Source organism: Seriola aureovittata, chromosome 5, assembly GCF_021018895.1.
Source record: "Seriola aureovittata isolate HTS-2021-v1 ecotype China chromosome 5, ASM2101889v1, whole genome shotgun sequence".
NCBI classification, from domain to species: Eukaryota; Metazoa; Chordata; class Actinopteri; order Carangiformes; family Carangidae; genus Seriola; species Seriola aureovittata.
Genome location: NC_079368.1, coordinates 9,223,761 through 9,238,300, shown reverse-complemented (window position 1 = coordinate 9,238,300; position 14,540 = coordinate 9,223,761). Strand labels below are relative to the sequence as shown.

At 42.7% G+C, this 14,540-nt stretch overlaps 1 protein-coding gene across 1 annotated transcript; it reads right to left on the bottom strand.

Moving 5' to 3' along the window:
- Nucleotides 1-10,138: 10,138 nt before the first annotated feature.
- On the bottom strand, nucleotides 10,139-12,443 carry aplnra (apelin receptor a). The gene has a single exon (XM_056376418.1). The coding sequence runs from the start codon at nucleotides 12,266-12,268 to the stop codon at nucleotides 11,183-11,185; it is 1,086 nt and encodes a 361-aa protein (XP_056232393.1). The 5' UTR covers nucleotides 12,269-12,443; the 3' UTR covers nucleotides 10,139-11,182.
- Nucleotides 12,444-14,540: the final 2,097 nt, after the last annotated feature.

Sequence of the window (14,540 nt, the reverse complement as noted above, 5' to 3'; positions counted from 1 at the left end):
CACATCAGAATGGTCACATATATAAAGAAAACCTTTGATATTGCTATTACCTTTGACTGTTATTGTACCTGTTACCCTATTAAGTAAGTTTGACAATTGTATTTAGAATTGTGAAAATAATAAAGCATCTTGTGAGAGTTTGAAAAGAGATTTCACCAAGCAGTCAATGCACGTTTGTGAAATTATTAAGACAGTGGCTTGATATAAAATCAAGGCTCTTTAACAGAAAAGTCTCATGTAATAGTAACTGGGCTTTTACAGTGGTATGTTGCTGTTGTTTGCAGCAGCAGATGTGAATTATTCTTAACAAGAGAGCAAGGGTCAGGTATAGCCTACTATACAGACTTTTTAATGGAAGACATTTTGACATAGGAGAAGCACCACTGGTCGTGTTGTGGGCTTTCTTACAGTCAACTATAAACACCTTTGATTATGGCTGCCTATATGAGGCTTCAGCAGTCTGAGTTAGACAAAATCAAGAAGATATTTTCCAAAGTAATATTGTTTTTAGGAGCTCAGCAAGAAAACACTGTCCATGGAAGAATGAATTTGATACTAAAAAAGACTTCATATGTCTAACTTTTGAGCATTTTGTCCTCCATCATGTACGCCGAGATCCCTTTAGCCCTGTGAGGATTAAAATAAAAATAGTGCAAAAAAGTGTGTAAATTGTGCAAAAAGTAATGTTATAAAACTGCAACATCACTTTTAGCCATCCTAAAAGAAGATCCCTAAAGACCACATTTACATAGTCAGCAGGTCCTATTGTTTATCCTCGCAATGCTATTGGATAGAATAGGTGTTTATAGGTCTGGTCATCTGACCATGAACTCACACTACTTGTGAACTTTCCTCGGAGCTCATCTCCTTGTTTCACTGGCCTGGATTTGTCGAGATTCAAGTAAGTAAATTACCTGAAATATTTTTTATGTGTTTATTATAATGTAGATGTAGATGTTAAGTTATTGTGGAAATCATTCATCAAAACTGATTTTGAGCCTGTTGTGTTGCAATTTTGCAACACTGGGTCAGGGTGGTAGTCACAATGGCCTCTGACCTGAGACATTACATGAGGACATTGTACTTCTCACATGTTCACATGGAAAAACAATACCATTAGAAATATAATATATGCATTGATTCACTGTAACTAAGTGCTATATGTGTTTGTCTGTTTATTTTTCTAGTTTAGACCAGAATTGAATAAATTAATTCATTGTTTTCTGTATTTAAAACTTGATCCGTATCTTATCAGTTTAAAAAACAAAAATCTTTTTATTGATCCTGGGCTTTTTTTTTTAGCTTTGTGTGTTTGCCCAGTAGCTGCTTGTTGTATTATGAGGCTGGAAACAGGTTCTGAATAACCTGGGCTAGGTTGGAGGATGCTTTTTGCTTTGTTCACGCCCACATTGAAGACCATTCTCACCTGTCCCTGAACAACACATCAGGGTGAGTGGTCTGGGGGTGGATGAATTCTTTTTAGTGTGATAATAGAGGACAGAATAGGGCAGACAGACAGTATTATGTGGATTAAGATTTGGATCTCCACTCTGAACACTTCCACTACTCTCTCTATTCTTTCAAGTTATTTACTACAAATAATACTCATATGTATATTGTATATGTATCTTATTATTTTTTACTTTTTCCATTTCAGAATGCCACCAGCACGGAGAGATCGTCTATACATGGTGAAGGATGTGATCGCTGCGGTCCAAGATGGAGTAAGTGATTTTGAGAAGCGGACAAAGAAAACCACCAACCCACTGACTGCCCAGCCGATGATTATGTGGACATCGAGCCACAACCAGCAAAACACATAATGCCTCGTGAACGGTATCGCTGGCTGAAAAAGGATTTTATTAGTCCCCATTCTGATTTTTCTGGTTCAGATATCACCAGTGATGCCATCTCCCTCCACACACCGCTGGAGTACTTCCAGAAGTTTGTGTCAGAGGACATGATTCAGGCTCTGGCAAAAAACACAAATGAGTACAGCTTTCAAAAGAACGGGACGTGTATTAACACCAATGCAAAGGAAATTGAGAAAATGCTTGGCATGTACCTGAAGATGGGCCTAATGCAAATGTCTGGAGTCTGTATGTATTGGGAGACTGACACACGGTACACCCCTGTCTCCGATGTGATGCCACGCAACAGATTCCAATCTCTGTTGACATCATTACATTTTGTGAACAACCTGACAGTGAAAAAGACAAACTCTGGAAACTCAGACCGTGGCTCGATTCATTCAGGGAGAAGTGCCTGCAGGTGGTACCTGAAGAGCACAACTCTGTGGATGAGATGATGATTCCTTTCAAGGGGAGATTCAGCAACGTCAAGCAATACATGCCCGGCAAGCCGCACCCATGGGGGTTAAAACTGTATACACCAACACGCTGTGCAGCAAGTGTAACGTCTGTCTTTGCTTCACAGAGGAAAAGAACTGTCTTTTGGATTATCACTGCAATTAACATGGCTGAACACTGAGACACAACATTCACGAAAGGAGCCCTGTGATGGGAGTCTCCAGAACAAGAGGTCATCTGTGGACTTTGACAAAATTTAGTTTTGTAAATGGAACATGTGGATTTGTAATGTGAATTTTATCCTATGTTTTAATAATAATATAAATAATAAATGGCTATTCATAAAAATATGAGTTGTGTTATTATTTTTCACAATGCACACTATTATGGGGCTGAATAAGCAGTCGACCCTGCAAATGAACCCTGAGTTCTTCTTTATGTTTGTTCAGACAATGTGAGTACAAATACAGAAATTCTTCTCCCACTTAGGCCCAACGTTGCAATATTACAACATTTCCTTAAAAACTCACTAAAACATAAAAAAAAAATAGAAAACCCTTTAATTTCTACAACATCTGGAAGGTGAAAAAATGTTTTGCAAATTTTTTTTCTAAGTCAGGGTTTTACAGTGGAAGGGATTTCAGTGACCCTGAATACTTTTAAAGTCTATGTGGGCAAGTCAGTTTGTTTAGAGAAAGGCTCGAAAAAGGTGAACCTACCCTTTAATGATCATCAAATAAAAAACTTTTACTTACTGTGTTTTGGCCTTGAGCCTAGAGGAAAAACAGTTTGGTAATTGTACAGCATGACCAGCAGGTGGCAGCAGTTCATTTATACAGACTCACAAGCACTTCATCCAGATGAATAAGATTTCTGTGTCACTTTCTTTGAGAGAGCAAAGTGGCACTTCCACAACTCGTTGCTGGGGTGGAGCAACATAACAAACATGTTGTTTTAAATTGATTTTAAAAAAGTAGATATGTAAGCACACATTCATACATACTCCGTGTATGTTCCTCCATTACAGCTGACTTTGTATAGTGATTGGAAAGGCTGTTGTATTTGACAAAAAGACCAGCAGGAGAGTTGGGTAACCCCCCCCCCCCCCAAGATCTACAGACTGCTGCTGCTCCCCAGTGGCCAAACAGCAGAGGACTGCTCTGAACTGATCAGCTCCCGGGACAGAAGATGTGTAATTATGTCAGTGTAAACAAGGCAGCGATGAAGGACAGCTTCCAATCTGCACAAAAGCCCTCTACTACAGATTCAAGATTTAAATTTGTTTGACAAAATGGCTTTCATTCCTTGTCTTTGAATACTTGGCACAAAGCTCACAGATGCAGACAGACTAAACTTTTAGATGTTTTGATATCTGTCTATCTCCTTCATACAAAAAAGTTTCATGATGTCATTTTCTACCTTCTGATCAGGGTCAAAAAGGTAAAAATACACATTAGCAACATTTCAAAACTGACATCCTACCTTTTATCTATCTCCAAATAGTGCTTGCCTCCTCTTCATGAGGGATCACACCCCCTATAGTATAGATATATTCTGTGCAAGAAAGGTGATCTGAACCCTGTCGTTTACCTCTGACATGAATTTGTGGAGATCTGAGCACCTGAGTGCTTCCAGCAGCTGAACTGGCACTGGGACCAGCCCGTGACAGGAGATGCATTTAGTCCTGAAGCAGGCTCAGGAGCCGTGTGCCTCGAGGCAGGCCCTCCACAATGGACGGGATAGAGAAGGATGTGAAGAGGAGCTTTGTGTCTAAGGGACGATGAGCCCTGAGCAACCATATCCGGAGGGGAGGAGAGCCCAGCACATTCAGGTCTGGCCAAGCCACGCTGTCCTCGGAAGCAGCATCTCTCGCCTAACGATGTCCACCAGCAGCGAGGCTCATTACTATGCACTGTGCAGCAGGAGCCTGGTCTTTCCTTCAAATATTCATCATAGATAGATAGACAGATATATATTTCCACATATGTGCCACATATTATATGCCACATAACATTATTTTTTCAGCTGAGTAAAATCCTCTCATACACCCGATCAGAACCAGTTAGTGCTGTAATGGGTGGAGTGGACATGACCCTGAATCACAGTGAATACCAGTGACTGGGAGGAGGTGCTGGGTGGGGGTGGTGGTGTTAGTGGTGGGGGTATCCATTTGAAAGCCCCGATTTCCTAAGCACCTCTTGAAACGTGCCAAAAGATAACGACATTACCATGAAAACACTGATCTCATGTAAATGATGTATTTTTCTGGTCCATTGTTCTGCAGGTCTGGACAATTACAGTGAGAGGCCACTTCCAGGTTACACTAGCCAGATTACTGAGACAAGCTGATTTCAATAGTGATTCCTGAGCAGACGTGGTAGCAATTTACAGGCAGCATGTGGGGAAGAAGTAGAGGAGGGAGACGCCAGCGTTGGTGTGTATTGGACACTCAAATGGCCACTTTTGTGAGGCATGATTAGACATGTAATACCCCATTATTTGTGAGACCGTATTGATAAGATTTACGGCGGTTTGGCTTTGTTTGCAAAGTCTGTGGTGCTCCATTCATTACTATCAGCACGGATTCGGGCAAAGGGAAAAGGATATGAAGATAAATGAGGCAGTGAATGCAGGGATGGTTGGGGGGGCTTTAGTTTGTTTTCTTTACACCAAGAAGCACAAACTGCAAAAAGATCACAGGAGAAACTCTGAGAGACATGCCCATGCATTTACTCTACTTATATTTATATTAGTGCAGAAAATAATGTGAAATTAATGTGACAATTTCTGTCTTGGTTAAGCAGGGTCCATCAACGTTTTCCAGATAGAAAGATGACATCTGCACACGTCTTGTTTTGTCCAAAAACTCAAAGATATTCAGTTTTACCATTAAGAAAACAAGGAAATATCCACATTTGAAAGAATGGAACTAGAGTAATTAGATTTTTTTTTTTTAATTTTAAATAATTTTAATTTAATGCAAATTATTGTTTAAAAATGACTTAAATTTCAAAATAGTTACTGATCAATTTTCTATTGATCAACTAATTGATTATTTGACTGGAGAATGTAGGAAATGGGTTTTTATTTGAAAGGATCTCACACTTCAGGAGCAGAGGGGAGGATAGAAGAGAAGAAAACAAAGAAGGTGTGCACACTGTAAACAGGTATCAAAACATGGCTTTTAGTGGGAGGGGCCGGCACCTTTGACAGAGGGAAACTGCTTCTTTCCAGGTTTCTGCGTCAGGTTGGACCGACTTGTTTTGGTGGATCAGAGGCTCTGCTGTCTAGACTGGTGCTGGCTTCATACTCCGACTCAGACACTTTATGTTATTAACAGTACAGTGTAAGCCTTAATCCTGCGGACAGTTTCTCACCACAAAGCTGTCAATCCCTCAGTGAGCATGAACAGAATTTAAAAACAAGGGTCCTCATACAAAATCCTAACTGTTCACTGACTGTACATTTCTCTTCCCAGTTTACTCTGGATTTGTTACGACATGTCTGTGCATTAAAAGCCTGCGATGTGGTGATACATAAGATGTGTGTAAAATACAGTTGGCATTTAAACTGTGTCCAAATAATGCTCTTTATGTAGCACTTACCAATAGCTCATTTTTATCAGTGCAAAAGGGAGAGTAAACACTGTCCTGCAAATGACAGATTCATCCTCCATAACATACTGCTGGAGCCACAGCCACACATTAACAGGCTTGAGAACTTACATGGCAACAAGACATTTTTAAGGAACATCTGGAAACTTTTAATTAACTTTTATTTAAAGCAAAGTTCAGCACTTTGGGGAAATACCCATTAAGTTTTGGGCTTTGAAAGTGCTGGTAGGAAAATGTTGTTACATTTGGAGAGAGCAGATCTTTTTCCCTCTGTTTCTAGTCTTGATGCTAAGCTAAGCTAACCACTGCTGCCTCCAGCTTCATATTGAACAGACAGATTTTAAGAGTGTTATCGATCTTCTTGTCTAACTCTTGGCAAGAGAGTGCATGAAAAGTTATTTCACGAAATATCAAAACTGTTCATTTAACTTCAATAAGAAATTAGATAAAAACGTAAACAAAAAAAGGTTGTCACATTTCGTTGAGTCACCTTGCTGTATGACTCCAAATGAAAAAATAAAACTCAAACATTTTGAAACCCTTGAAAACGTCTTTGTTTGTAACTTTAAACATTCAACAGCAAAAGTTGCAATTTGGAAAAAAAAATCAGTTTATCTGCAAATTGAGGTTAACTCTGATTGGTCCCACCCACTTCAAACCACTGAGAAAAGTACAGAGAAGAAAAACATGAAGAAAATATAGATTTTTAAAAAAGTTCAAACTTTGCCAGAAAATTGTGTCTTCATGTAAAACCCTTATTGCTTATAGTAAAAATGTTGACTGAGAAAATGTGTTTGGGCCTTTAAAGAAATAAGAGATACTTTCAGAAAAGGAGAGAGGAAGAGAAGAATACACACAATACCACACACACACTGCTCACCTACCTAACCACCCACCGACACACACACACACACACACACACACACACACACACACACACACACACACACACACACACACACACACACACACAGGAACAAATGCAGGCCACACTTGATCACCCTCATTGCCTTCACAAAATCCTCTTTCCTGATTTTGGGGGGTTCTCGTAGACCCTCTGTGCTCAATATTCACAGGTAACACAGACACGCAGGCAGGGAGAAGGACACCCAAAGGTCCTTTTGATCTTTCAGAGAAAAGTTTTGGGGGATAATAAGTAATACTCTCCCCCTCTCTCTTCTCCTTCACTCTATGTGTCAAATCAACTAATGTATGGATACTTTTGCTAACTGCATCTCGTGTGATACGTTTCCACAAGCTAATGCATATTAGAATGGGGAGCTGATTGTGTGTGTGTGTGTGTGTGTGTGTGTGTGTGTGTGTGTGTGTGCATGTGCATGCTGTCATTGGCCAACAGGTGTATGAATGCTATAGAGAAAGTAGGGTTAGTGTTGACAAGCCGTGGAATGTGTCAGATCTCTGTTTACATGTGCATATGAACACACACACACACACACACACACACACACACACACACACACACACACACACACACACACACATGCACACACACGCTATAGAGTGCATTTGTTGCTGCTTGGGTGGGATGGAACAGCAGGGAGATCTGAGGAGAGGCGAGCAGTTGCGTTTTGGTTCAGATGTCCCATTTGGGTGTGGCAGCTCACACTGACGACAACACTCAGGACCAGACACCTGTGTGGGCTGCTTTAATGTGTTTATGTTCCCAGTGACATTAAAGGAGGCTGCTGATATTCTATATTTCCCTTATTGCCAGCAATAAGACCAACACCATCAGTGAATTGATCGTACTGTCAAGTCTGTGTAGCCAAAGCCAGGCAAGGGAAGGAGGGAAGTATTAGAGACAAACTTATATTGTAGGTTTTGGTGTATTCATGGGATTAGTTGACAATGAGAGAATATCTCCAGCGTTATCCTTTAAGATGGAAGCCTAGAGGAGCCTTGAAAATACTCATTTTATCTTAAGTACATAAGCAAAGTGCCAGACAGTGAAACAAATCCATAACTTGAGGAAAAATGAATTAGGAAACGCCCAATGACTTCAAGCTCATGCATCTCACATTCATTTTTTATCAATTTACTTGCACAATCAAAAGCATGTAGCAGTTTTGAAGTAGAGTGTGCAAAAGGCTCCAGGGTATTTGTTTTGTTTTGACCAGAGGCGGCAGCTGTTGGTCAGAAAAAACTGAAACCACTACATTAATGGGAAAGTTCATGCTCTACTCTCCTGAAAATGTAAGGGGCTGGTGGATTACCATGCTTGACCTCTCTCTAACAATACTTTGAGAGCACTGTAAAGCCCACACCCAAACATCCGTACACACAAACAGGTCACACAGGCCACACACAAACATTTATGTGCATTTTGAGGCCCACACAACTGTTGTTTTTGTGTTGGCGGTGTAAAGCTGAGCAAAGCACCCCCGGTGCTTTGCTCAGCTGGTATTCTGGATGAGTTATCCCAAAGTGGACTTGCTGGCTAACAGCATCAGACAAGCTGTCAGCCCAGCTCATCTCAATAACAACAACAAGTCTGGCCGGTCCAGCATGCATGATTGACTCCACCCCTTCCACTGTCTTACTGTCAAGCGCCATCAACTGTCTAGTGTAAAGACGAACCAGGTGAATGTTAAAATCTTCTGTCATGATCCTATATGATTAAATGATGCGGTGTTGTGGGTTTGATTCCCTTTGGATCTGAGATATTAAAACTCAACTATACTTATAAATCTCCACTTGTAAATCCTTCAGAGTGGCTTCTGACTGAACGATATGAAGAATAGCTGTGTGTTTAAGTGATCCTGTTTCTGTTTGTGTGTGCGTTGAGGCCTGCACATCCATCACAATGACCATCCTGTGATCTGCTTCAAGCTCCACCGCTGTCATATCTGCCCCATTTCGCCTGGACGAGCAATGAGTAACATATGATCTGTCTCACACAGAAAGACAAGATGAATCACGCGGCTTCACGTCCTCGTCGTTTCACACATGTTGTTACTTTAAGACGTGATGCAAGACGAACTCCCATGGCTGTGAATTTTCCAGCGAGTCTTCCAAGCTAAACGACCGTCCGGGTTGCTGGTCCCTGACCTCAGATACGAGGAGCGTGTAGGCTACCAGTGGCAGGCGTACCAGACCTTCGTCGTCATGGTGACAATAATAAACACATGGTTAAGGTTGTGGAACGGACATGGATAAAAGAAACAACATTTACTGTTGGTTGTACACGTGAAACGAACAGTGGACTCTTGTTCGTCCACCCCAGCCTCCTTGGAACTTGGACTACGTCACCTGACCTCCTCCTTTCCTCCATCGTAATTACTACAGCCACTAGAGGTCGGCTAACAGGAAAACGTAACCATAGGTCATAATAAGCTGCATGCGCAGACGACCTTTGAGATCGTTTTTTTTTTTTTTGTACATACTTGATTTTTCCTAACTTCCTCACCTCTTTCCCAATTTCTGCTCAGTGTGTTGGAGCATCTGCAGTCAGCTGCCCTCCTACTCCCTCCCCCCCGACCCCCCCGACCCCCCTCTCAGCCTCAGCCCCGCCCTGCACCCAAGCAACCGCTCTAACTGCAATCTCTTGTCAGCCGAGACAAATATTGACTTGTTCGGCGGCCCGACCTCTGCCAGGATTAGAGCCCCACTCCCCCCCCCCACTCCTCCACCACGGCCGCCGCCGCCATCTCTAAACGGTGATTATGTCCAACAGAGCTCATTACTGTCAACTCACAGGATCCCTCAGAAGAGTCACTCGTTGGTAATGACCCTATTATTCAGTGAACATGTGGGGCTTGGTTAGCTTTACCTCCTGTGGATGGACGGCGGTTTTGTGACAGTAAACAATGACACTGTTTTACATGAACTTCAGGTACTTTAAAACAGACTTAGCTCGCATGCTTAACTCAGAGTACATCACTCGGAACATGTCTGTCTCTCATAAATAAACACATTGTGTTTCAAATTCAAAGACCTTTGACTGTGACCCACAGGACTGTGTCGTCAACCAGTTAAAGCCCCACAGATGACAGAAGTCACAACTGAGTATCGAATACACACTCTCAGGATGGCCGGCACTTTGCATAATCCGGTTGCAGTCTGGATACTGGCTGTGAATCAATAGAGATTAGAGATCTATTAGTCTGAAGGTGCAACACAAATGCAAGGTACTCATAACAAAGCCTTAAACCTCTGGATACTCAACCCTGAAATAACAGGATGGTGTAATGAAACTGATTTGAAACTACAGGTTTAATGAAAGAGTTTCCAAAGGCCCTTTTTAATGCAAACATTTACATTTGGGATCAGAGTTTTTTTTTACTTTCTCCTCTTCACCTTTAAAATCATATAACTTTGGTTGTCACACACTCTTACACACACTCTCAATGAATTTAAGAGATCTAGGTCATAGAACACATCTTTAATGCAGTAGTTAGTTACAGTGATGTCAAAAAAATAAAACATATACATCAGATTGGAACATTTATAAAGTTCCTTTGTCCCTCTTTAGTGCCGTGGCTACACTGTGAGACCCCTCCACCCCGCCCCACCCCGTTCCTGTTCCCCCAACATTTGTCAACTGCCATCTGCCTGTCTGCCCCCGTCTCCTCTCCACAAACTATATAATTAAGCCGCAACACCTTTTCTCCTCTTACGCCCACCCCCCCCACCCCCCCAGACTTCTACCTTCACAAACAACAAGCTTTTAAGAGGACACTGCTCTGTTTGATTTCCCTGCTTACACGTTTTTCTTTATTTCATTTTAAACAAGTGCTTCTAAAACAAAACAGCAATATATCTGAACAAAAAGAAAATGCTATGGTATGAAAATACTGTACAGCTTTATGTTTCCTCCAGTGTAAACAGATGTCCATGCAAATCACAATTCTTAAAATCAGTGTATGTTTTTCAAATCAGACTTCTGCCCCGTCTTGTGATACAAATGACAACTTTTGCAGGGCAGGACAAAACAACACACAAGACGAAAAAAATAGACTTTTTCTCTGAGAATTTGAGGAACAAAAGCAGCTACGGAGCTCAGCCCGCTGGCTCCAGCTTCCCAAGTCCACACAACAAAGAGAGCATCGCCGCCTCTCACTGTAGAACAGGAGGAACATATAATGGATTTCATGACTGTGAGCAGTGACAAATCAAAAGTTCATCATCTCATCTTACCAGCTTTCAACAATGGACACATAAGGTCTGTATTTTTACAAGTGTTCCAGTGGTGGGAGCTGAGACCGTCCCGCAGCACCGCTCCACCTTTCCTTTTACTCTCTACACCTTTGTGGCCAGAGACTGAATCTCTGACTTCTGAGTCTGGGCGCTGAGCGTGGATGACATGGAGCTCATCTGGCCATGCATAGCCTTCTTCAGGTTGAGCAGGCACAGGCACTGGGAACGGAAGCGCAGGTCAAAGAAGGCGTACAAGAACGGGTTAAGGCAGCTGTTGACGTAGGCCAAGCAGGTAGCGTAGGGGTGGGCCAGCAGCAGGAAGCGCAGGAAGCCGCAGGAGTTCGGCGCCAGGTTCAGGTAGGAGAGGGCGTCCATGCTTTTCAGCACGTGGAAGGGAGTCCAGCAGATGGCAAAAACCACCACCAGTGTGGTGATGATCTTCAGCAGCCTCTTCTTCTTTTGGTCCTCCTTGCGCAGGTTGTTGAAGTGACGCGTGACGGTGCAGCCGATGAAGCAGTAGAAGATGGTCATGGCCAAGAAAGGCAGGAGGAAACCCAAGGCGGAGGAGGACAAGCTGAGTCCTGCGATCCAGAGGTACTCGTGCCTCTGGTTCATGGTCACTAGGCTGAAGTCCATAGCGCATGTGGTCCGGTTGCTGTTCTGGTCGTTCAAGGTGGTGCGGAAGAGCAGCGTGGGCACGGCCAGCAGGCCGGACAGGAGCCAAATGGCGCCCAAGGACGCCAGCATGGTGCCCCGCGAGCGCAGCCTGCTGCTGGACAGAGAGTGAACGATGGCCAGGTAGCGGTCAAAGCTCAGGCAGGTGAGGCAGAAAACACTGGCGTACATGTTGACCAGAACAACATAGCTGCTGATCTTGCACAGGGCCACACCAAAGGGCCAGTGGTAGCCCAGCGCCGTGTACACAGCCCAGAGAGGTAGGGTTACAACAAAGGTGAGGTCAGCGAGGGCCAGGTTCCCTATGTAGACGTCTGCAGCCCGGCGTTTCGATTTGGATCTCCAGACTGTGAAGATGACAACGCCGTTACCCGACAGGCCCAGGATGAAGATGAGCATGTAGAGGACCGGGATGAGGGAGTAGGACGGCTCCCACTCTGAGAAGTCACAGGCAGTCTCATTGTCATCATAATAATCATAGTTATCAACATATTCCCCAGTGGTGGTCTCCATGCTGCAGTGGCACGGAAAAAAATCCTTAGTCTTTTGAAAAGAAGAAGAAGAAGAAGAAGAAAAAAGACAGATAATCCTGTACAGTTCCAAGGCTTCAGTGCTGAATCACAGGAGCTGCTGGTTCTGCTGCTGCTGGCGGGAACTGGAGGAGAGAGAGAGCGAGAGAGAGGACAGATTGTTGTGTGTGAGAGTGAGTGACTGTCGGCACTGCCTGCCTTTTTAAACTCGGCCCTCCACACCCCTGGTTCCCTCCCAGGACGACCCCCCCCCATCCCATCCCACCCCACCCTCACCCCCACCTCCCACCCCGACCGCTCTTCTCTTTCCCTCCCTCCCTCCACCCCCAGTAAGACATCTATCAGCCCTCCCTCCCTCCCTCCTCCTCCTTCTCCCCTCTCTCACCTCTTGTGGCAGGACGTGGAGCCAGTAGACAGGTCAAACCCTCACTCTATGAGTGAAGCATGTTTGTGAAATTAACAACAAACTTTTAGAAGTTGCAGTCAATTCATCAAGTTTTTTCCAAGCAAATATTCAATTTACAAATTCTCAACATTTCAGTTGGAGACTGTGGACAAGTTCTCTCCTCCTCCTCCTACTACTACTAATAATGATTATAATTATCATAATAATGTCCTCAAACTTTTAATTTAATCAGTTACTGTCCATCAATAAATGGCTACGTGTAAACAGTTGTAAACAGTGTAACGGTTGATGCCGTTTTTTCTTGTGAGAACTTAATTTTAATTGTAATTTTTAATCGGAATAAAAACGTACTTTTCTGTGTGCGTCAGTTCCCCAGCGAAAAGGTGAATTCTGGTGACGCGCGGAACAAGTCGGGACATTTCAACTTCTCCTTTTCCACACCACAAAAGGACGAAGAGGTGTTAAGGTGGGTCACATTTCGTCTTTTTTGTGGTCAAAATGTTGGAAGTTCTATACATGGAAAAAACGTGTATATATATATATATATATATATATATATATATATATATATATATGTATATTTGGTGTTTAATGAGTTGCTTCGGAATAGGGACGTAATTAGATCGACAGTGAAATGCAAAGCGTTTGAAGATGAGATGAAATGTCAGTGGGCAGTGTGAATTCAATTCTCAAGTCTGAGGATTAATTTCCATGATAAAGGGAAAAGCAAACACACCGGTTTGAAACAAAAACAAAAGGAAACTTCACATTGACACCATCATTTCTAAATCCTTTTCACTGCCTTTTCATTTAACTTCACTGCTGATTGCATCATGTTGGGAGATGTTGCAGGGCAACTTTTAAAGGAGCAAATAGGCAAATTAATCTTCATGACGTTTTTCGCTTTTTTGAGTTTAAAAGTTTCACTTACTGCAACATGTTGGTCAATCAACAAAAAATCGAACATACACAGAAAGTTTTGAAATGTTTGCATTAATAAACCCTACTACATTTTGACAAACTATTCAAACAGTAAGACTCCTAACTGGCTCAACTGATTTACTATCAGTGCAACAAAGAGTGGACAAGTCTGAGCAGTGCTGAACATTATTTACAGCAGGTTGAGTTTGGAATATCTGTCCAAAACAGGCCTCCTTGTGGTGATAACAGGGAGCTGCTGGATTATTGTACTGTAAATGCACCGGCTTTGAGAGATGTGTCTGATGAAAGGAAGGGCTCTGTGGATCATAGCTTATCAGCCTACAGGGAGTGACTGGTGATCGTACTGTACTTGGAGCCAGTTGAGGGGCCGAGACTTCATCCTTCTTTCAACAATTAGGAGACATTGGCGCCCAGTTTCTTTTCTGTGGAGACACAACTGTAGTGCTGCAGATCAGGCGAGAGACACCTGATCTCTACTTACATGATTTTGTTATCATGTATCAAACATTTCAACTTTTTCTTATAAAAGTGAAAGTGCATGGTTTTGCATATCTTCCTGGCTATGGTAAAAAAAAAAGAAAAAGTGCACCATGCTTTTTTTGTGCTCTCAGTTTATCCACAACCTTAGAAAACCACACACACACACACACACACACACACACACACACACACACACACACACACACACACCAGGTGGGTCCCACCTCTGCTTCATTCCCCAGGGAGAGGATTGGGCGCCTGCTGCTTTGCAGGCCCGGTATCCCTTAGACAAATAAATTTGCAAATTTAAAAAATAAAGGCGAGTAGATAAGAAACAGATGGTCAGATTAGACCATCGTCTTGGATATCTTCAGAGGACCTCCTCACTTGTATCATAGTCTTTATAGGTGCCAAGATAAAGTCCCAC

Coding starts and splice junctions, on each gene's coding strand:
- aplnra (XM_056376418.1), bottom strand. CDS start 12,268: ATGGAGACCACCACTGGGGAATATGTTGATAACTATGATTATTATGAT.